This window comes from Pseudorca crassidens, chromosome 15, assembly GCF_039906515.1.
Source record: "Pseudorca crassidens isolate mPseCra1 chromosome 15, mPseCra1.hap1, whole genome shotgun sequence".
NCBI classification, from domain to species: Eukaryota; Metazoa; Chordata; class Mammalia; order Artiodactyla; family Delphinidae; genus Pseudorca; species Pseudorca crassidens.
Genome location: NC_090310.1, coordinates 48,313,561 through 48,337,912, shown reverse-complemented (window position 1 = coordinate 48,337,912; position 24,352 = coordinate 48,313,561). Strand labels below are relative to the sequence as shown.

Genomic DNA, 24,352 nt, shown 5'->3' with positions numbered 1-24,352 from the left:
GGGCGATGGCAGAAGACTTTCAGAAATAGACAAAACATTCTTTGTGCTGTCAGCAGGGATGAATGGACTTGAAGAAGCTAACATGGCTAATATAATTTACCCCTTGTGCAGCTGAGTTTGCAGTTCAGTCACTTTTTGTATGCCTTTATTAGCCAGAAACTGGACAAAAATGAAAAAATTCTAATAACGTATAAAAATACAATTTAAAAAAAGTATGTATAAGGTATGGGAAGTAATGCAGAGCAAGGAGAGACTAATTCTGCTGAAGCTCAGAGAAGCTTCACAAAGAAGGCAATATCTAAACAGGGTTTTTAAGGATGCGTAGGAGTTTTCTATGTAGCCAAGGGAAAGAAAGTCTTTGCAGCTAGAGGAGACAGAGAGGTTTGACCCAAAGGCATCTATGAGCACCTCTTAGCCTCTATATGAGTTACACAGCAAGGCACTCTGTCTGGGCAGACAGCACCCCTTCCTCCAGTCTCAATTTCAACCCCTACTTGCCCCCAACCAGACTCTTTTCTTCCATGCACAGATTACACCACTTGCATGGTGGCCCTGAATGAAACCACAGGGAGTCAGCTGTGCCCACACCCATTAGGCTTTGAAATTCTGTTTTTTCATCCAACCATGGATGGATATCCATCCATCCATTCACTCAGAGAGCATTTAGTGAGGTCCAGATTTTTGGGTGTGACTGCAATTCTAAAGGGAAAGGCTAACGTTTTGTAATTCAATCTTGGGAAAGCGTGGAGGGCAATGGGACAGCCGGAGCAGCCAGTTCAATAGGAAGAGCACCAGGCTGGGAGGCAGGAACCCTGTATCCCGGGGCCAGGCCAGATACCCTCTCATGTGCCGCCCCTGCCCAACGAACCCCTGCACCATGTTCTGTAAAGATGGGGCATTGAATCCTGGGACCCACCTTGTGTCCTGCTCCTGCCTGGCAGGTCTGGTGTAACTATTCTCAGGACTAGCTATATTTTAATGTGGATTGTAGAGATGAAAATGGCTTTAAAATTCAAAAGACTAATGCACCAGCCTCCCCATCCTTCCTGAAGTCGGGCCTCTTTGGAGAGAGGCCAGCGTCTAAGTCCTCCCTCTGTATCCTGGCCACTCTTGACACTGGGGTGGTTGAAAGATGTATCGACATTCTTTCCCGTGGCTTCAGCCAACACAGGCTGCTTTCCCTTTTCTCCACTGGTCCAGCATGAACCCCATCAGCACCTGCCTGTCGGCCAGATTTCACAGTCATGGTCAGTCCCCACTGGACCCTTTAGGAGCTGGTGACTTTGGTAACATACTCAGCTTTGGTTTTCTCATCTGTACAATGGGGGTGAGGATAATTGTACCCATCTGGTGGGGAGCTTCGGGAGACATTGATTGAGATGATCCATAAAGAGTGTTTGGACAAGACTATGGGACAACACTGGGAAAGATGGTGGAGGTGGAGGTGCAGGTGGAGGTTTGGACTAGGGAAGGTGGGAGCTGGGCCTGAGAAGAAAACATTCAAGAGAAAAGATAACAAGGTAAGAGTGAGTCCTAGGAAAGACCAATGGGAGAGGGGATAATAAAGGGGAGAAAAGAAGTGTTTTTATTACAGAGATGCTCCTCATTTTAGAGGTGAGAACACTAGGTCATAGGGAAACAATGGGCGGAGTGGAGGCCCTCGTGTTTCAAATACCATACTTTCCTGCATCGTTTAATTGTTCAGAAGATAGCAGTAACAGAAGCTTGGTGTCTTTAAGAAATCTCTGTGACCTCGCCAACTGCCATTTCTCTATGATTCCCTTTCTATTTTATTTTCCCTTGTGTTTTTGGTAGTTATATAAGTTCCGTAGATAAGTCGTCTTCATACAGAAAGGAGCACAAATCATATGTGTACAGCTCAACAAATTCCCCTAAGCGAACACCTCATGTAACCACCTGCCAGATCAAGAAACAGAATATGGCTACTCCTCCCAGACATCCCCCTCCCCGGGCTCCCCTCTGGTCACCAGCACCCCCAGGGTCACCACTGTCCTGACTCCTAACAACATCGGTTAGTTTTACCTGCTTCTGAACTTTATATAAATAGAATCATATCATTTATCTGGATTGTTCAACATTTCATTTGAGAACTTCATTGATAACATTTCATTCTATAACTAGAATTGTATGCATACACCTTCCTTATACCTTCTACTGTGGATAGCCATTTGGGTCCCTGTCACTTTCAAAGTTCACCCCAAATGCTTAGCAAATCTCAGGAGGAATGTGATGACCCCAAAAGCTAATATCCAAAGCGATAGTTTGGAGCCTGGCTCTTTGTGACCTACTTTCTCCATTCTCTGGCCCACCGAAATAACTCCCATAATGTTTGCATGAAGTGCTATGTGCCATTTCATTCCTGTCTTCTTCCATCACAAGTTTGCTGCCATTATTGTAATTCAGCCTCGTCATACCAACCGTTTTTGTTGACCAGCACTAACTGGACCTGCGAAGTCATCAGCCTGCACAAGCCAACAGCTTTGGGCTGGACTGGTATCTAGGTAGGAGTTTTCCTAAGAAAATGTGGCCAGGACCCCCCTACCAAACAAAGTAGGGGAGCGGAGTTGAGGATTAAATCAACAGTGCACTGCAGGCCAGTGTGCCTGAACCAGGCCTCTTGGACCTGTTACCTGGGCGAGGGCTGCAGCTGGGGGAAGATGGGAACTCCAAGGGGGCTGCAGATCCTTTTACTCTAAATAACACCCCCAGGAGAGAAATTAGGACAGCACCGTGCAGTGGAAGGAACGGGGCTGTGGTGCCTACTTGCCATCCAGGGGCCTCTGGGATTCAAGTTCCTTCTCCCTGGAACACGGGTGCTCATGTCTCCTTCAAAGGGATGTTGTGAAGATTAAACTTCCAGTGCCTGGCCTGGGTGATAGTGTGGTTCCTCGCAGACATATCCTGTGTGCTCAGTATCTTCCATCCACCTCTCTAGATCCACCTTTCACCCTTCTCCATCCTAACTTGTGCCTCAGATGTGTGATTGGAATGTGTCCCATCAATGGGCTCCCTTGCTCTTGAGCTTCTGTTTGGACTTGGCCAATGGTAAAGGTGGCAAGAGAGGAGAGGAAGAGGAGAGGGAGGTTGCAGTATTTGGTAAGGCCTCAATGTACGTGTGCGTGCACACACACACACAGCCACACCTCTCTCTCCCTTTGGGGAACAGTAACCTCTCCCTTTCCTTGCCTCTTCAGGCCTGGGAGTGTAAGATCTCACTGGCTTTCCTGGCCATACTGTAGCATCTTTGGTGGTTCCCAGCCTCTTTGTCCAGACATCTGTCAATTGTTCCTTCATTAAGCTCCCTTGGTCACCCATACATACCTCAGTGCCATCCATTTGCTGCCCAGATTCAGATGGATACACCCTAGTACTGTGATGTTTATCCTGGGGAGAGTAGTAACATGTAAGTACATGCTGTATCACACCCCCCCTTTCATGACCATCCCCAAAAGAAAGCCCCTGAGAAACTTGCTCTTCTCTTTCCTTGAAGCTCAGCTGAGTTCTAGTGGAAGAATGATCTTTGTTGAGAAAAAAACTAGTAGGTGCTTTGTTTCTCTAAGGTCAGAGTAGGAAATTGTATGGGGGAAGGGAGGTAATAAAATGGTTGAAAGCGGGGAGGGGGGGTGTGCCCTCTGCCATCTGACACTTGGCCTTCTGCCCTCCCCAGTAAAAGGAGAACCCCACAAAAAGTCCTGCTCACAAACCGTTCTTCTCCTTACTTATTTCAGCTTGTTAGTGCATTGGACCGGTATCTATTGATAGATACGGGTCTTTTAGAGAAAATGAAAGAAGAATATGTGGTGATTGTTAAAGATTCAGTAGATGGTGAGTTGTGGAATCATAATTAGAAGTATGGATAATTTCACTTCCTGACGCTGAACTCTTTCACTCCTAGAGAATTTCCCACTTTCTACCTGGCATTTTATATGTAAGCATTTCTTAACTTCCCCACTGGAGTCTGAAGTCCTTCAAGACAAAACCTTCTCCAAATATGATTTTCATAATGTTAAAAATGTCTCATATAAAATGAATACATGTCAAAGCCTTATTTAACTAATTAGTGAGGGAACTAGGGACATGCTAATTCTAGTTCAGAGCATGTGAGGAACAGATATTTATAAAATCAGTGGGGAAAATCATGACAAGGTAAATTTGCAAGTTAGAAGCAAAACTGGTTAATGTCCTATAGGGCAATAAAACAGTAAGCTTTGAGTTATTGTTTCTTTTTCTCCCAGTTTTATTGAAATATAATTGATATATAACATTGCATAAGTTCCAGGTGTACAACATAATGATTTGATATATGACGTATTTTGAATGATTAGCACAGTACGTTTAGTTAACATCCATCACCTCACATACTTTCAATTTTTTTCCCTTGTGATGAGAAATTTTAATGAGTTATTTTTTCTACCAGACCCCCCAAAAAATTTTATATTTCTACAGGGTGAAAATCACCAAGTTAGCATGTAACTTTTACCCTAGGCCCTAAGCAATAGTAAATAATAAGTGAAATAAAGGTCCATTCTCCTAGAAAAGTAGGACAGTCCTGTCATACTATGTCCTGCTATGAACTAATCAACTTGCAATCATCCTTTTGCTTTATTTCCAAGTTTTGGATCATTTTTCTTAACAAGGTGTATGCTGTTGACTGTCTCATCCCAGCAAGGCACCTGGCACAAAGTGTTGTGTTGGTCAAAACATCCATTTGGTTTTTTCTATAAGATGGCTCTGGTACCGTTTAGTTGTCTTTAACTTCATTCGAAACAATTTTGTTAGATTGTATTGTGACAGCTGTCATATTAGCGTGCATTTAAAAAAAACTTATCAAAAGTGGTGAATTTTTGTGTAGCCATTTTAATATTGAAGATGAAAAAAAAGCAACATTTTCGGCATATTATGCTTTATTCTTTCAAGAAAGGTAAAAACGCAACTGAAACACAAAAAAAGATTTGTGCAGTGTATGGAGAAGGTGCTGTGACTGATCAAACATGTCAAAAGTGGTTTGCGAAGTTTCGTGCTAGAGATTTCTCTCTGGACGAGGCTCCGTGGTCGGAAGTTGGTAGAGATCAAATCGAGACATTAATTGAGAACAATCAACGTTACACCACGCGGGAGATAGCCGACATACTCCAAATATCCAATTCAAGCATTAAAAATCATTTGCACCAGCTTGGTTATGTTCATCGCTTTGATGTTTGGGTTCCACATAAGTTAAGCGAAAAAACCTTCTTGACCGTGTTTCCGCATGCAATTCTCTACTGAAACATAACGAAAACGTTCCATTTTTAAAACAAATTGTGACAGGCGATGAAAAGTGGATGCTGTACAATAATGTGGAATGGAAGAGATCGTGGGGCAAGCGAAATGAACTGCCACCAACCACACCAAAGACTGGTCTTCATCCAAAGAAGATGATGTTGTGTATATGGTGGGATTGGAAGGAAGTCCTCTATTATGAGCTCCTTCCAGAAAACCAAACGATTAATTCCAACAAGTACTGCTTCCAATTAGACCAACTGAAAGCAGCACTTGATGAAAAGCGTCCGGAATTAGTCAACAGAAAACACATAATCTTCCATCAGGATAACGCAAGACCGCATGTTTCTTTGATGACCAGGCAAAAACTGTTACAGCTTGGCTGGGAAGTTCTGATTCATCCGCCATATTCACCAGACATTGCACCTTCAGTTTACATTTATTTAGGTCTTTACAAAATTCTTTTAATGGAAAAAATTTCAATTCCCTGGAAGACTGTAAAAGGCAACTGGAACAGTTCTTTGCTCAAAAAGATAAAAAGTTTTGGGAAGATGGAATTATGAAGTTGCCTGAAAAATGGCAGAAGGTAGTGGAACAAAACAGTGAATACGTTGTTCAATAATGTCCTTGGTGAAAATGAAGAACGTGTCTTTTATTTTTACTTTAAAACCGAAGGAACTTTTTGGCCAAGCCGTAGATGCCCGGAAAGTGTTTGTTGAGTGACTCTATAAACAGAGCAAAACTCCATCCATTTATAGAGGAAGATTAGCCAAGCTAAGTCCAGGGCCCACAATCACATCAGCTGCCAGCTTTCCAAGCAGGGATCAAACAGTTTCCCTGGAGGAGAACAGACAGGAGTCCAAATAAGAACAACCTGTGCGGACAGGTGGGAAAGGGAACCGGGCCTGGTGGTGTACAGCTTTCTCTTCACCCCAGGCTATAGCTGCTCTATGATGGCTCTATAATTGTTTTATAGTGTCAGTAGGGTTTCCCTAATAAATGAGCATTACTAGTTTCTGAGAGCCAACAAAGCCATACAGGTGCATCATGAAAGTGTGAGGGAGAATTGTTAAGTCTCAGCTCCGAATCTTTGAAACACTGACCTTGGAGCTGTTAACAGAGCAGCACATGTAAATGATGGAAGCAGCAGGCAGAGGGATGTTTTCCAACAGATTTGACCCAGCTTTGAGTCAGCAGGTAGAAGGATGGGAGAAAGAAGGAAACGTGCTCGACATTGAAGATAGTATTTGCACTTCATGCATTTAGAACCATCACATTTTTGTTTAATTTCCCCACTCTCATTTTGATGTTTTTAGCATTTGGTATCAGGTTTTTTTCTTTAATTGTTAGAAAACACTTTCTCCAGGACAAGTGTCTCTTGAGGCTTCCAGTCCTAGGAGGTCAGAACTAGATGGATTGAGAGGTTTTCTCTAGTTCCCATCCTATGTCGCCACACCCATTTTACAGAAGAAATAACTGAGGTCCCGTTATCAGTTAGCTTTTGCTAACTGATATCAGTTAGCTTTTGCCATGTAACAAACCACTCTGAATTCATTAGCTTTTTAAAACCACCACTGTTTATCATTTCTCACGATTCCATGGGTCAGCTGGGTGGCTTTCCTAGTCTGGACCGGCTCAGCTGGGTCCAGATGGTCTAGGATGGTCTCCATTTGAGCGATTGGTCATTGGCAGGCTGTTCAGTCTGGGGTAGATCGTCTCTGTTCCACATGTCTGTCCTCATTCCACAGGCTAGCCCAGGCCTTGAGATTGCAAAGAGCAATTAAAAAAAAAAAAAAAAGGTAAGCTCTAAGACACACTTATCTCTGCTTATCCAACAGCCAAAGTTAAGTCACATGACCAGATGCAAAGGCAGTGTAGGAGACAACTACCCAAAGCATAGATATTTACAGATAGAGGACATTTTTGCAAACCCTACCAATCTAGGTGCAAAGGTACAGGAACTTGCCTAAGCTTATAAAACTAGGTAGGGGCAATGCTGAGACATAGACTGGGCCTCATACCTCCTATCCTAGGACCCTTCCTCAACAACTTGAACTCTTCTCTAGGATTCCAAGGTTAAGGTCCAGTTCCCGTTAAAATCTAGTTTAGAGGTACTTGGAGCAGAAAGATCTGTGGTAGGTTTCAGTGATGGGTCTTAACTTTGCGTGTTGAGAGAAATCCATCTTCTTAATTAAAACAATAAGCTGGGCAAGGGTCCCCAAGGCCACCAACCCCCACCCAGGCCAGTCTGAACTCTGCCAATCTTTGCCCTTTGACTTGTCTTCCAGGTTCTGCCTCGCGACAGCGGACACCAGCCTTGCCTTGGCCTTGGGTGCCCCCCAGGCCATGTGGGGAGGCGCAGAATCACTGCAGGGGGCATTCACCGCCAGGGTCTCCTTGTCCTGTTTGACACTCTCCCTCTGGTCAAGGGAGGACTTAGATAGTTAGGCCATTTAGGCACGCTAATAATTTGGTACCTCTTCAAACTGGGCTCCAGAAAAGGATCTGGATAGCTACCGCTCTGTTTACTTCCCAAATATGGAGAAAGCACAGTTTGAAAAATCCACAGTAATCCACACTCATTCAATATTTGCTCAAAGTTGGACTTAGAGGGGAGGCTGAGCTCCACGTGGCTGAAGCCCCCTGGTGGCCACCCTTCACCTGTTCTCTATAGCCCTGAGCAAGTTAGTGCCGCCCTCAAATTCAAGTACCCCTCTCAGCAGACAAAATCTTCCCTCAGCTTACTGGGGAGCAGGTTTGTCTCACACCCCAAGAGAACTTATACACGCGTCCCTTCTAGGCAGTTCCACCATTTGCCCGGAGAAGGAGTCCGGAAAATACCATTTCTCCATCCCCCTCCGTTGGCAGAAATGGTTTAGATGATGGCTGAAGGTTTCTTTAGCCAAATTGGCTTTCCAGCCTTGGACTCTACTTCTCACATGTTTTCTTAGACTTAAAAGAATAATTTGCGTCTCGTTTCTGTTCATTCTTTAGCCTAACAGGACATAAAGGAAATGGGGCCCGGGTGGTTCTCACTCTGTTTTCTTTGCCAGCAGTGGAGAAAGTACAACTTGAAAAATCACCAATAATCCGCACATTTTCAAGATCAAAGCTGTTTACAGAAGTATCGGAGACGACGAGCTAGTGGGGCGTTGACTTCCATTTTGTCAGCCGGCCCCAAGAGACTTCGATCAAGAAGGAAACACAGGGGTGGGAGACACACACCAGCAGCCCCTTCCCCTGTGGAGCCAGCTCCCTGCCCAAGTGCAAGGAGTCGGCCATTCTTCATTCCTTCCAAAGCATCGCCTGAGATCATAAGCAAGGTCACTCCCAAGCCCTAGAGTAAACAGCCTTCTGATACATTCTGCCCCCATAACAGAAGATTTCTCAGCTATTAGTCAGACTTTCAACAGAGGGCTCCATTCCCAACCAAGATGAAACACTCCTGCGTTCTTGAAACACGACGTGCCTGTGTCACTAGCTGCCAGGATTGTCTTCAGGATCCGACAGCAAAGATTGAAGCACAGTTCTGGCCACTTCCCTCTGCCAGGAATTTGTACTTTCCTGCAAAGGGGCATTGCATGTTCATGCTTGCCATAAAATAGAGCCACGGATATTTGCTCTGTTCCTGCTGCCTGAAGGGGTGTGATTACCCTCACACACCGCTAGAGAGGAAAGAAGGTGGCTGACCTCACCATCGGTGTGTTCAACAGTGCGAGGACCTCCCCATGGATCCTGGTTCCTCCTCTCCAACGCTGCACTGAACAAGCCTCCGCCACCTCTGCTTCCGTTCCTGTGATCACCATCTCTCTGCCATCTTCCCAAGCCCTAAGAACGAGCGCACCCACTGAGAAAGCAGGCTTTCCTGTCTGAAATTCACATTGTTCACTCTCCTGGTTTTCTCTTCCTGGGAGCACTTGCTCCCTAGTCATGTGTAAAGATAATCAGAGGACCCTTTTATTCTTTCTTTCTCTCCAAACAGGGAAATTTTTGCTCTTCCCTTTGAAATACCACCCATGGCATTCTTGAACTTATTTTTAGACGTGTGGAAATATTCCAGACAAAAATCGATGCCCAACACAGATAAAGCCCCAAGTGTGTTTATCGTGGGGAGAAGAATATGGAGTGTTTTAATGTGGAAGGAGTGTGGCCATATGCCTGGGTGCAGCATGGCTGCCTTTAATCTGGAAAAAGGAAACAAGCATTGTCGATAATAATATGCAGATGTCCAGCCCCAAATGAGGACATATTGCTAATTAGCTATATTGTTAATATATTTTAAGGAGAGAGGCTGCAGTGACGTTAATTATAATCTTTGTTGTTTGTTGTTCAAAGTCTATGAGACCAAAAGCATTGCTAATAATATCTTCTTTAATATCTTCAATATAAGAGTCTTGGATTTTTTTTTTTCTTTAGAATCCCACATAAAAGCCACATTAGGGGTAATGAGGCCTGTAGCCTGAGCCTAATTAAAACAAAATCTAACTAGGCCCATGGCCATCATTATCATCAACTAGTACTTATTGGGTGCCCCCCGAGCTTGTGGAATTGGAGGGTGTGGGGTTTGAGATTGTAGATACGGCCTGTTCTTTGCCCTCCAGAAATTTGCCATCCCATCTGCCTCCAAGAAGTCTGCCTGGTTGTGTTAATCTGGGAATAGTTACCACAGCCTTAAAAAAAAAAAAGCACTAAAACTGTCCAAGCCAGCCACAATTTGGTACTAGCTTGTGCCTCTCCTGGAGGTTCTGGAAGTGGTCACATCAGCCCGGTTTTTCATACTCCAGCCTTTGGTTGATGTTTGTGGAACAGGGCAGGTGGCTGGCTGCAGACTTGGGACAATGATGCTTACTTAGCACGCTTCTTCCAAAGGTGGACCCATCACCCATTTTCACACCTTGATTGTCCCCCTCGAGCTGATCGCCCTAATTTCCCCTGTGACTTGGTTCTCCAAAGAACCCCTCCCTCTCTCGCTCGCTCCTATGTCAAATGACCAGCTGGCAACTCTGTCCACTGTGGCCATGCTGACCTTGATGTGGCCGTGGTGATCCACCTTGGTCACAAGGACAGCCAAAATGAGCGAGTCCGCGCAGTAGGGGCTAAGGGTGTTTGCTGGGCATCCTTGGTCTTGGGCCAGGGATGTCCTGGGGAGAAAGGACATGAATGACAAAGTGCCTGGGCTTGTTATCTTAGAAACTGTACCTGGTCTGCCGATGAGAGGTTTTCTCTTCTCAGCACATCTTCACAGAGCTTTCCCAGGGGCATCCAGGGCCAGCCGATGAGAGCCAGGGAGGCGATCCCCACACGTAAAGCTTAGCAAGACTCCAGACGACCCAGAGAATGCCAGTGGGGAAGTGGGGACCTAATGGAAAAGTCACAGTACAGTAGGATAGAAAGCTTTCAGACCGAAGGCTGGTGGGTCCAGACGTCTGGGTTTGGGCCTAGCATTTGTATTATTTACTCAGTGATCGCTTACTAAGACAGCAGACTGGCACTGAGCCTAACATCCACTCCATTCCAGCTCTGATAGCCTTTGGGCCTCTGCGCCAGGCCCTGGGAGGCCTCAGGGAGTCTGCACCCACCGTATCCTTTGCCAGGATTGCAGTGCTCCCTGGCCCATCTCCCCCTCTGCTCCGTCCTCTTCACCTGCTTCACGGGCTTCATTTTACCTGTGTTTTTCAATCTCAGTTCAAACTTTACTTCCTTAGACAAAACTCTACTTCTTTTTAATACAAATATTCAAAGTAAGGAGTTTTATAATCCCTACCTCGAACGGGGGTGATGGTTTTTCTGGCTTCCCCTCTTTTATGAGTATCATCATAGGCTCATGGAATGTCACAGATGCAATGTATGGCAGTCAACGACAACCTTTTTTGTTTTAACGCCCAAATTGTCTAATCCTGGTGCAGGGTGGGCCCTTCATTCTGGCTCCTGTGTTCTTTCAAGAGGACACCATTAATCACTGAAGTCTTCCTGGCTTTCTGACACAGCAAAATATCCCAAACTCACCTTGACTTCCCTGCCCAAGTTCTGGGATCAGCCATTTGTCCAAGGATCTCTGGATCCTTTGAGGGCAAAGTCCTTGAACTTTAATGATAGTATTTTTGGATAAATTAAAGGAAATATTACATTACCCAGTGAGTAATAGATTTGAGAAATGTAAGGTATAGATGCTGAAATAATAGAAGATTCTATATGTATACAGAGAAGGGGGTAGAGGGCAGATTTGGAAAAGGATATTATGAAAATTAGCAGCAGAACTGAGTACCAATAACCTGGCTGCCATTGTGAAGGTCACGGTGATGATTCACTATATGCCCTGTTGGTACTTCCTACAGCTGGGGATGGTACACAATCTTGAGTCGCTTTGCTAAACAGGGCTTTTCCCTTTTTATTGGCAGTCACGGCTCTCAAATTAGCATCGTACAGGGAACATTGCTACTAGGGCTGCAGTATTGTCAATACTACTGTTTGTATCAAGGGTACAAGAAGTTCAGAGGTCATCATTCCAGGACTAGTATGAAGGCTCTGCCATGCTATCGGGGACCCCGGTTCCTGTATCTTTCCATTCAGCCACCTTTGGCGTGTATCTTCAACCTCTTGCCAGTGGCATCATTTCACTTCCAACACTACTATCCACAGTTCAGCCAGGAGAAAATGGAAGACGGAAAAGAGGCAAAAGGCAAACTGACTCTGCCTTCTGTCCAATAGTACCATCAGGCACCTTCCACTTACATCTCATTGGGTAGAACCGTGTCATGTGGTCATCCCTAGCTGCAGTGGATGCTAGGACATGTAGTTTTAGCCAGGCATGTTGCCACCTGAAATAAACACTGAGTAAAAAAAAAAAAAAGTGGGGAATGGATACTGGGGAGGAAACTACAATATCTGCCACAATAATACTGCCATCTAAGGCAAAACTCCAGGCTGCATGAGCATGGAGCCTAGTTTATGATTTTATTATTATTGTTAACTGTGTACGGCCCCGGGCGTCCCCGGGAGTCCCGACCAGCAGGACAAATGCTTGTGAGTCTGAGGAGGAACCTGTGGGGGTTGAAAAAAAAGGGGGGAAGGGCAGGAGACGCGAAAGAATGGAGGCAAGACAAAATCCTGATCAAGCCTCAAACTTTTATTGCTGCGGTAGCTGTATTTATACACTGCAGAGAAAGGGGGGCGGGATTCAGAATGAGGGAAGTACTTGGCTAATCATCATTGGTGCTGCGTGCGCGGGCTTTCATTTTAGGCGCGAACTTCTATCTCATAAATCAGGAAGAGAAGCAGGGTGTCGGCCATCTTCTAATGGCGAAAACTTCTTGGCTCCCAACATTTCCTCCCTTTTTATTTCTTTTAAGGAGGTGGGCATTAACCGAGTGAGGGAGTAGTGACCTGAATCCTCCCGTGGACAAGGTATGTGTGTCCACACTCATCGGCTCTTGGTATCTTTTAGGGAGGAGAGGCAGAGCCAAAGATAATCTTAGCTACTAAAAGCCAAAAACAATGTTTAGATACCAACCTCTATCATAATTCAGGTATACTCACAGGGAATAACAGAGATTACCTTGTATATACATATATACACGTTTTCCCTTGTGCATGCTTTGCTGCCACACTCAACTCGGTACCCATACCCTCCATCAAAGAGGGGGGTAGGCATGTCTCTGTTTCATGCCGCTCCAGTGGAGGGGCAGCCAGAATCATCCTTTGGTTCTGCTTCTGTAATGGCGAGGCGATGGTAATGTATCAGGTTAAATTTTGAGGCAAGTGGGGAGTGCTTTCAGCCTGTCCAACAACCAGCAAAGATGACGGGATCAGGGTCACAACGGATAACTCATGTCGTCTCTGCCGCTCTTTCAATATTAGGAGGGTCTCCATCTTTTTCTGAAAAAGAAAAAGAAATACAATCTCAGGGAAAAGGGCCCTGGATAAAATTTATTACTTTATAGAACTTATAGGTTTAATAAGGCGCTCAGGCAACCAGCGTGCTCCATCTTCTTTGGTATTATATACACATGCGGATCCCCTCCCCCAGATGAGGAGTGGATCGGGTCCATGCCATTTAAAGGTCAAAGGGTCTTTCCACATAACTTGTGCATATTGATTTTTAGTTTCTTGATGCCAAAGGCGATCGGCGGCAGATCTACCATTATTATCTAATTGTAAAAAATTAATTACAAACAGGGCATGACTAAGAATATTTTTTGGGGAATTTTTTGTAGCAGTTAAATCATTATTTTTAAGCTTGGAAATGGTATTTTTAAGGGTTTGATGGGCTCTTTCTACTATGCCTTGACCCTGGGGGTTATATGGGATTCCCGTAAGATGTTTTATTTGAAGCCGGGTGCAAAAATCTTGGAAAGCCTGGGAGGTATACCCAGGCCCATTATCTGTTTTAATTATTTGAGGCTTGCCTAAAACTGTAAAACATTGGAGCACATGTGAAATAATGTTTTTTGTGGCTTCTCCTCCCTGAAGGGAGGCATATATAAAGCCGCTAAAGGTATCAATGGACACATGAATAAATTTTAATTTTCCAAATTCAGCAAGATGGGTAACATCCATCTGCCAGATTTCATTAGGTAATAGACCTCTTGGGTTTACCCCAAGATGTGGAAGAGGTAAAAATGTAACGCACCCTGGACAATTTTTTACAATTTGTCTTGATTGTTCTCGAGTAAGCTTAAACATTAAGCGAAGAGTATGTGCATTAACATGATGTAGCTGATGAAATTGAGTAGCTTGAGAAACAGAATCAGAGGTTACGGTGCACATCAGGCGGGCATTTTTATCAGCTAAATCATTGCCCTGAGAGAGGGGTCCAGGAAGATCTGTATGAGCCCTAAGATGATCAATAAAAAAAGGCGCTTGTCTTCGAAGTATAAGACTTTGAAGTTGTTGAAAAAGGGGAACAGCATTGGAAGAGGGTTTAATATATGGAACAGTTTCTAAAAGGGGGACGGACAAAGCTATATATGAGCTGTCCGTATATAAATTAAAGGGGATATTCTGTAACATCTCAAAAACCTGAAGAATGGCAAAAAGCTCAACAAGTTGTGCTGATAAAAAGGGGGACTGTACCCTATAGGGCTGATTATTTATAACAAATACAGCAACACCGGATGATGATCCATCAGTGAATACTAGGGCAGCATCTCCCAGAGGAACAGCAGAAGTGATTTTGGGAAATATAAACAGATGTTTTCTAGCAAACTGAAGGAGCTTATCAGGTGGATAATGATTATCAATATTACCCTGAAAGGAGGATAAGGAAACAAGCCACTTATCATCAGTTTGTAATAACCAACTAAGCTCTTCTTTGGTATAGGGGAGAATCAAATGATCAGGATCTCTGCCAAAAAATTGACGGCTTTTTTCTCTGCCCAAAGTAAGAACCTGTGCTACTAAGGAAGGGTAGGTCTTAAGCACTTTATTAGGAGATACGGACAAATGTATCCACAAGAGGGGATGATCTTGCCATAGGACTCCAGTGGGTGTATGTGCAGTGGCACAAATAATCAAACTAAAGGGACGACCATAATCTAAAAAGGTAATCTGTTGACATCTAATGGCCTTTTCTACTAACTGAAGAGAATTTTTAGCCTCCTTAGTCAGCCTACGGGGTGACAAGGGATCTGATGGCCCTTGTAAAATTTCGAATAAGGGTTTTAACTCTCCCGTAGTAAGTTTAAGATACGGTCGTAGCCAATTAATATCTCCCCAAAATTTTTGAAAATCATTGAGGGTTTGCAAATGTGATACTTGTATGTGTATCTTTTGAGTGGTAATTATTTTTTTTGTTTAATTCGAAACCAAGATAATAGTATGGATCTTTTAATTGTACCTTATTTGAAGCAATTTGAAGGCCAGAGGAAGCAAGATTATCTTTTAAATCTTGATAACACTTAAGGAGTTTATCAGTTGATTTTCCAGCCAAAAGAATATCATCCATATAATGAATGATATAGATACCAGGCCAACGAGCCCTAAGAGGGTCTACAGCTTGTGCAACAAATTTTTGACATAAGGTGGGGCTATTGGCCATACCCTGCGGGAGGACCTTCCATTGAAAACGTGGCATTGGGCCTTTAAAATTAATTACTGGGAGACTAAATGCAAAACGCTCTCTATCCTGAGGATGGAGAGGGATAGTAAAAAAGCAATCTTTAAGATCAATAATGATTTTAAAATAGCCAGCTGGAATGGCAATAGGAGAAGGCAAGCCAGGCTGTAAAGCTCCCATAGTAAACATTGTTTTATTAATTTCCCTAAGATCTTGGAGAAGTCGCCATGAGCCAGATCTCTTTTTTATCACAAATATAGGGGTATTCCATGGCGAAGTAGTGGCTTCTAAATGTCCAGCGGCCAATTGTTCCTGCACTAACTTTGTGGCAGCTGTAAGTTTTTCTTCTGTTAGAGGCCATTGGTCCACCCAAACGGGATCATTAGTTTTCCATCGTATTTTGTCCGCATGGGGCACAGGAAGGTCAATGGCCGCTAAGAAAAAGGCGAACTGCCTAGGCCCTGGCGATTTATGTTAGATGCCAGGGAAATAGGTCGTGTAATACCCTGATTATTTTTTCCTAAGCCTAAGCCTGGTAGAAACCCTTGATTTAGCATTTGTTGGGTCACCACCTCATTGGGGCTGGCCATGATTAACTTTAATTGTGACAGGATGTCACGTCCCCAAAGATTCAACGGGATATGTGGCAAAATATAAGGTTGTACCTGTCCAGTATTACCTTCAGTATCTATCCATATAAGAACTTTAGAGCTCCGTTTAGGATTGGTAGAATGTCCTATGCCTTGTAAATGAGTTATAGACACTGTACAAGGCCAAGAGGAGGGCCAATATTTTTCCGAAATAACTGTTGCATCGGCTCCTGTATCGACTAAACCCTCAAATTTCTTTCCATCTAACCACAGGGTTAGGAGTGGCCTTTCAGGAGTAATTTGTTGGACCCAATAAACATCTGAGGAGCCAAAAGCAGCATCTGCTCTAGGACAATTAGTATGGCTCTTATTTAAAGAATTTAGGGGCAACAATACTAACTGTGCTATCCTTTGACCTTTAGGGATTGATATAGGGCCTTGTAAAGCAGATGCCAAAAGGGTAATTTGACCTGAATAATCATTATCAATAACACCAGGTATAATTTGGAGGCCAGCCAAAGCGGAACTACCTCTTCCTAAAATTAAACCAAAAGTATTTGGGGGCAGGGGGCCATAAACTTCTGTGGGAATTGGTTGTACTCCTTGTTCTGGGACTAATATTGAGTCGGTGGAGGCACAGAGGTCCAATCCTGCGCTTCCGGGTGTGGCTCGACAGAGGGAGCCAACATCTGGGTGCAGGGAACTTGTCCAGATTTTTGAGGAACAAACCGAATTGCCCCTTGGTTTGGTTCCAAGGAAGGGGCCAGGGGCTGGCCCCGTGAAAAGTTTCCCTGTTTTTTGGGGAGCAATTGGCCATTTATATCCGTTTTTGAAAAACATTCTGAAGACCAATGTTTGCCTCTTTTACAACGAGGGCAAACGGTGGTGGGAGGAGCCCGGGATTGATATCGGGGTTGTTGTGGGTTAGCCTTTAATGACTGTCCTTGTCTATGTAATGAACAATCCCGGGCAAAATGTCCAGGTTGTTTGCAATTATAGCAAGTTTTTTGTTGTTTATCTAGGACGGATGTATCTTTAATAAAATCTTTTAGAGCAGCTCCAATCGCAAGACCAACAGAATGGGAGGGACCAATTCCGGAGCACAACTTAATGTAATCAGCCAGGCTACCACCACGATGAGCCCGAAGGGCAGCTTGGCAGGCCGGATTGGCATTTTCATAAGCTAAATGTTTAACAAAGGCATTATCAGTTTCACTATCACCCACTACACGCTCGGCGGCGTCCGTGAGGCGGCTACTAAACTCACAATAAGGCTCTTCTGGTCCCTGGCGAATTTTTGCCAAGGAAGTTGTGGGCGAACCCTTAGGCGGAAGACGGCGCCAGGCCTTAAGGCCAGCATTTTGTATTTGAGCCAACAAACCAGGGGGAAAAGCAGCCTGAGACTCATTGGATTCATAGGGGGGACGGCCAAGTAATTTATCTCGGGTCCATGATCGGGAAGTTCTGTTTTCAGCATTTCTTTGGGCAGTTTCTCTACAATTTTCTGCAAATTCAGTGCGCCATAAAACAAAATCTCCCCCAGAAAGGGTGGCCCGAGCCAGGGTAAGCCAATCATTTGGGGTCAGCCAGCGATCGCTTAATCCCTCCAAGATTGCCAATGTATAAGGGGCTGTGGGCCCATAATTATTGACAGCAGATTTTAAATCTTTTATATGTTTTAAATTGAGGCGGCGATATTTATGTTCAAAAGGGCCGCCCCCAGAAGAATTATGAATATCTGGTCCCTCATCAGGTTCAGGAGATTCTTCTCCCTCTTCCTCTTCCCCTTCCTCACTATCTTCAGCTTGAATTTCACCTTGAGTGGGTAAATTTTGACTGCGAGTAACAGGGAAGGCTAACTTAATGGATCCTGGTTTTTGTCGAAGCGGGGGTTTATTGGGACCGTTCGAGACATTAAAAGAAGTAAGCTCCACCTCAAGGGCCTTAAGCTCCTTTAGGAGATCCAAGCGTTCCCGTTTTTGTTGTAAAACATCTCTCAAAGAGGAAATTTCCTGGGTTAAGGCCATCTTAGCCTGTCGAAGGGGATCAATCAGGGGGGCAATGGGAGCAGGGGCGCTAAAGGCAGGCATCTGATGAGGAGTATTATAAGATGGTGGAGGCTTCAAAAGGGGGAATCCCCAGGGATCATCATTGCGATGATAACGAGCAGCCTGCTCATCGAGAGTTTCCTGATCTTGGGGGGAAAGCTGGTCATCATTGGGATCACCCTTAATAGCAGTAAGGGAAGGATAAATCTTTGGGATAACTTTATCATCTGTGGGATAATGATGACCGGTTTCTGGAATTTTTGGGAACTCTTCATTTGAACCCATATCAATGGTAACGGATGGACAAGCTGAATGGAGACGAGAGGCTGCTTTAAGAATTGTTTCCCCGGTCTCTACAACCTTTTGGACATCGGGGTCAAAAAAATGACCCATGAGAATCTCCCTAATTAAATTCCAATACGAAAATGCAGTCACAGGCACTTTAGAAGGCCCAAAGGTTTGATAATAATCATTTAAACAATTTCCTACACGATTCCAGCATTTTTTATCTATTGTCCCTTCCTGTGGGAACCATGGGCAAACATCAGACAAGAACATAAAAAATTCACGCAAATCTTTTTTTCTAGCCTTAATCTTCCGCATCTTGAGGGAATCCTCGATCCCCTGAAGAAAGAGTTCATGGGAACTCAATTCCTGTCCCATATTTATAGCTCCGCTTACCTTATCCTCAGGTCACGACTGCCGAAGGGCGGCCAGTCCTCCGGGGACCTAATCAAGCTGCACTTTCGAGTAAGTCTCGCGGCAGCTCAGTGGGTGCCTGGCCAGGCGTTCGTAAGCGTGCTACCTCCGTCAGGATCCGTTCCTCGAGCCCCACGTTGGGCGCCAATTGTGTACGGCCCCGGGCGTCCCCGGGAGTCCCGACCAGCAGGACAAATCCTTGTGAGTCTGAGGAGGAACCTGTGGGGGTTGAAAAAAAAGGGGGGAAGGGCAGGAGACGCGAAAGAATGGAGGCAAGACAAAATCCTGATCAAGCCTCAAACTTTTATTGCTGCGGTAGCTGTATTTATACACTGCAGAGAAAGGGGGGCGGGATTCAGAATGAGGGAAGTACTTGGCTAATCATCATTGGTGCTGCGTGCGCGGGCTTTCATTTTAGGCGCGAACTTCTATCTCATAAATCAGGAAGAGAAGCAGGGTGTCGGCCATCTTCTAATGGCGAAAACTTCTTGGCTCCCAACAGTTAACACTTCACAATATTAGTACTTTATTCCTATTTTAAACAAGGATAAGTTGTAAAACAATGGAGGGACAGGAGCTATGCCCAAAGATGGGGAGCGTTAAGCAGCAGCTGGACAATTTGGCCACCACAGGTCACCTTCCTTGGCAGTGGAACACTGCATGCGTATAAACCGCTAACTAGCTTTAGTTCTTCTATCTCTCTTTATTCGTAGTCACAGCTCGCAGATTAGAGAGAACGTGGCTCCTGGAGCTGCAGCATTGTCACAGATTGAAAGTCAACTCAAAGACACATTGTGGGTAAAGACATATTTTCCCAAACCGAGCAGATGCCCTCATGTCACTTGAATTTAAACAAAATGAATCCTGCAGCACCTTGGAAAGAATGGTGATATTTCTTTCCTTCAATCCCTGGACTGTCCAAAGCTTACGTCTTCAGAGAATAATGTCTGCTTTTCTGAATAACATACAAACTGTTTGAATCTTCATTCTGAGATCCACCCTTCCCGAGAACCTTTACTCTGCTAGAATAGTTAAGCGGATCTCTTGGTGAGTGAGCTTGGCACATCAACCATGACCTCCAGTGGGGCCTCTACAAGGAAGCCGTACAGTGGGTCTTTGAGAAAGAAAGAAGAAGAGGTGTTTTCCTGCCTTGTTAGCAGACCCTGTCTACTGTCTCCCGCCCCAGATTTAAATTCTTGATTACCAAAATAATGGTGACTCCCTGAATCTTGTCATTGATTGAATAAAGTGGAGCTTCATTTCATATGATTCACTGTAAGGCACCCTCCCCCTACCGTAGAGCTTCCAGTTTCTGAACAGTCTGGGGGCATGCCACGGTTTCGAGGGAGCCAAGATTTCCAGATAAATATGTTTTTGTAAAAATGCAAGAATAATTCAGATATTCAGAGATCGTGATTAGCATTTTTTATTATTCCCATTCTCATCTTCCAAATGTTGTTGGAGGGGTGGGAGGATGAGGATTGGGGAAAGATGGAGAAATGCCACAACTGTGTCCATAATTCAAGCCAAAATGTACTTTAGCCCCTGTCTTCGCGGCAGAGGCACTTGAGGCCTGAATCGTCCAGCCCGGTTGCCCTAACTCTACATTTCTCTTTTCAAGTATAGTCACAACCCACCCTGAGTTCTCTTGACCATCCTGCTGGGACAGCATGGGATTCTCCTTATCGTCTGCTTTGCTTTACATGGAGGATTATTGAGCCACAGAGAGTTTAAGGGGTTTTCTTGGTCCCTGTCTAAGCCAGGATCACTCTGGGGTAGTGTATCTCCTCTCAGTAAAAATTCCAGAGTCAGATCAAGAAACCCATCATAGTCAGTCCTTGTTCTTTCAGCCGTCTAAGTGAAATGCCAAATAAGCAGCACAGATACCTTTCCTATCTCTTCTTCTAAAATACAAGTTTTTCTGGAATTCCCTGGCAGTCCAGTGGTTGGGACTCTGCGCTTCCACTGCAGGGGGCGTGGGTTCAATCCCTAGTCGGGGAACTAAGATCCCACATGCCATGCAGTGTGGCCAAAAGACAAAAGTACCAAATATAAAATAAAATATAAGTTTTCATAGTAGAAAGAGTGCTTCATCACAGGAAAAAGTAAAAAGAGCTCCATCTTTAACACAGTTAAACAGTATGTCCCAGTTGCTATAATGAAGTGAGGGCTGGATTTGCCAGGGATCCCTCAAGCCATGGACAAGCAAATCCTGGGTCCCTTCTGAGACTTAGATTCCCAAACCCTGTGCAATAAATTCTCCATGAGAAGTCAACTGTCCTTACTAACACTGTTGAGGATCCAGGGAGAAAAACAAGGGAACAGTTGCATTCAGTTATCTTCCCCTGGGCTATGAGAGAAAGGTCTTACGTTGAGGAAAGAATTAGCATGTCTCTGTCTCTGTCTCTGTCTCTCTCTATGTGCTGGATAATATAATCTCAGCATAATACATTTGGCCTCTGTTGCATTGAGCAATGCCTGGGGATGGCAGGGCAACTCCCCCTAGGAGGAAGTGTCAGGAGATGAAAACACGGCAGAAAGGTGACAGGAGAGGTGAACAAAGACACTGCCCCTGGCCACATCTCCTGAGCAGAGGAGAAGGGCAAGCAAAGACATGATGAAGAGCAGCCCGCTTCCCCTGCCGTAACTGCACATGTTAAGGAAGAGACAGCAGACATGGCTTCTTTCTAGCTCAGCCTCTTCTTGGCCTCTGGGAACATCACATGGTCTCTGCACAAGTGAGTTTATTCCTCACAGCCCCATGTCTGTTCAAAGAGAGAAAAATCCATCCCCTCAGGTCAGCTCTCTAATAAGATCATTACCCACTGCATGTGTTTCATCCTCAGGCCATTCTTGACCTTGGGTACTCAGAGTCGGGAGTGTTTTGATACCAGGTGTAACCCCTTGACTGGGTCAAAGACGCTGCTGTGAGAGGGGGCAGGGAGTGTGTGTGGAGGCAATGTGCTGGAATATTCACTCCAAAACCCCCAAACATGCCCAAGAATAACAAGAACATTAACCACTGACCCAAACACTGGTGAAATTCTATCTCCACATCTCCCTCCACCAGTAAACATGAAAATGCTATGCCTGAAGGGATGGAGGAAACATCCAACAAGAGGTCCAGGAAGAATGAGAGCAGAAGAAGGGCTGCTTTGAGAAAGAAGTCCAGCAACTACTACACTCTTCAGTCACTGGAAAAAATTTCCCCTAGTGACAACTAAACACGGACATTTTTTCCTAGTTTGGAAAAACAACAGACTTGGACTTTTCTTTCCGGGATAAAGACATTCAATTTCAGAATGCCTTTTTGTCACTTTTTCTTGGCCTGTCTCCACCTCTTCATCCCCATCTTGGGTCGTTCTCCCTTCCTTCACTCCATCCCAGCCTCACTGGCCTTCTCTGTGTTTCTCAAATGAGACAAGCCATCCCTACCTCAGGACTGTCTTACTTGCTGTTCCCTCTGCTAGAATGTTCTTCCCCCAGATAATTACAGGTGTTCAGGTTTCACTTCAGATGTCACCTTCTCAGGAAAGTCTTCCCCAGCTATCTATCTAAAGTTGCCCTGACCACTCTACCTCATTTTCTTCTTCCTTTTCTTCTTAGCAATCACCATTCTCTGACCTGATCTTATTTATGTGTGTATTTATTGTTTATTCCCCCCAACTAGACATACTCTCTAAGAGAATAGGACCCGTGTCTGTCTTGTTCATGGCTTTTCTGTGCCTGGCATGTGGTTGACACTTGTTGATTGTGTGGATGAATGGATGGATAAATGGATGGAAGGATGGATGAGTAGATGAATGAAAGAATTGAAGGAAGGAGGAATGAAAGTTAAATAGGTTAGTGAGTGGATGGATGAAAAAAATGGTTGGATGGATGGATGGATGGATGGTTAGAAATAATCAATGATGTGGCTGAAGTATTTTACCCAGTTTGGTCAGATCTTCTGCCGACCCACACCAAAGAAACAAACACTGGATACTGGGGCTATAACTCAAGCCAGAGTGGTTAATCAACTGAAGCTGTGATAAGGAAATCATAATTTGATTCCAGTTCTAAATGAGCACCTAGTGTCCTTCAAATTAGGACTTTCTGTTGATATGCTTTGATGTTTGATTAATATCCAATCACACATTAGCCCTCAGAAAATTCCCAAGTAGCAGGCTAGGAAAATTTCCTGATGATTTAGTTTTTTGAAGATAGAAAAACTAAGCCATGGAAGGAAAACAAGTTGGGAATACCATCCTGGCTTAATTCCAGCCCCTGAAATTGTCCTTGTCCTGAATTTTTAAGGGTGGCATTTCTAAATCATGCTTCTCCTATTTATTTGTTCATTTGCTTGTTTGTTTGTTTTAGAATAACCTCAACATGGAAAGTGCCTCGACATCGGAAACCAGCTCTCCTCTCTCCAAAGAAACACCAGGGGAGCATTCGGACCACCAGTCTGCACACGAACCATTCCCCAGACAGCAATTCCAGCAAGAGGCTGGGCCCCCTTCATTGCAAAGAGATGGCCCCAGATCCTTTCTCCTTGATCTACCAAACTTTCCAGATCTTTCCAAAGCTGATATCAATGGGCAGAATCCAAATATCCAGGTAATGCTTAGCAACTGAAAGGTGAAAGAAAATGAAACAGCCCATGTCTTTGTTTCCTGATCTGATTCCAAAGCAACTGCTGCCTTACCTCACTTTTCTCCTTGACCCCTTAATGAATCCTCCTGACAAGCATGTTATCGCTATAAGAGCAGTGTTGTATGTCATCTGTGTAACACCCTGGATAATGAGATGCATCATTATTTTATCAACCACTGAAAAAAGAAAGCAGTGCTAATTAGAGTATGACACATCAATGATTATAAGATACATCCTGATCTCAGAGCTGTTGAAATGTAAAAACAGGGACTTCCCTGCAGGTCCAGTGGTTAAGACTTCACCTTCCAATGCAGGGGGTGCGGGTTCAATCCCTGGTCGGGGAGCTAAGATCCTACATGCCTCACAGCCAAAAAAACAAAACATAAAACAGAAGCAGTACTGTAACAAATTCAATAAAGACTTTAAAAATGGTCCACATCAAAAAAAAAAAAAAAGAAATGTGAAAACAAAACAAAATAATATGCCCTGAAATTGATGAAATATGTTAGCTATAGGGAAAGGCCAATCAGACACATGAGTAGATGAGGCAGATCACAGTGTGATTTCTAAGATGCGCAGGAAGACACTGTCTCTCAAATGCCTCTCCAGCTTGCCTTCGACACCAGAAATTCCTTTAGGCGCTGACAACTTGCTCCAAAGTGTAAATGACTGATAAAAAATTTTTGATAAGAGGAAAGGAGGTGATAACAGAAGTTTCTAGGGGAAAGAGGAATACGTATCACTAAGATGAGCTGGGGTGACGCTGAAGGAAATGGGAGATTAGGAAAGAGGTACCTGGAACTGAAAATAAGAACTCTCATCTGCACTGAAAGAGCACAATTTACTTTACAGAGTAAAGGTGGATCCGATTTGACTCTCCCAATACTCTTATGGAGCCCACGTCATTCCTCCAATATTATCAATAATGCAACTGACTCTCAGGAAGTTCCCATTTGGTTTGCCCAAGGCCACATGGCTAGTAAACAGTAGTTGGGGCTCAAACCCAGTCTCTCAGGCTCCCAAGAATGCTCACCCTTCCATTTCAT

General features: G+C 44.3%; 1 protein-coding gene across 1 annotated transcript in view; it reads left to right on the top strand.

Annotated features, from left to right (window-relative positions):
- The window catches only part of ISM1 (isthmin 1), a 93,822-nt gene that overhangs the window by 42,915 nt on the left and 26,555 nt on the right, over positions 1-24,352 (top strand). The window contains exon 2 of the mRNA XM_067707469.1: positions 23,031-23,270. Coding sequence (XP_067563570.1) covers positions 23,031-23,270 — 240 coding nt within the window. The remainder of the gene's footprint in view (positions 1-23,030; positions 23,271-24,352) is intronic.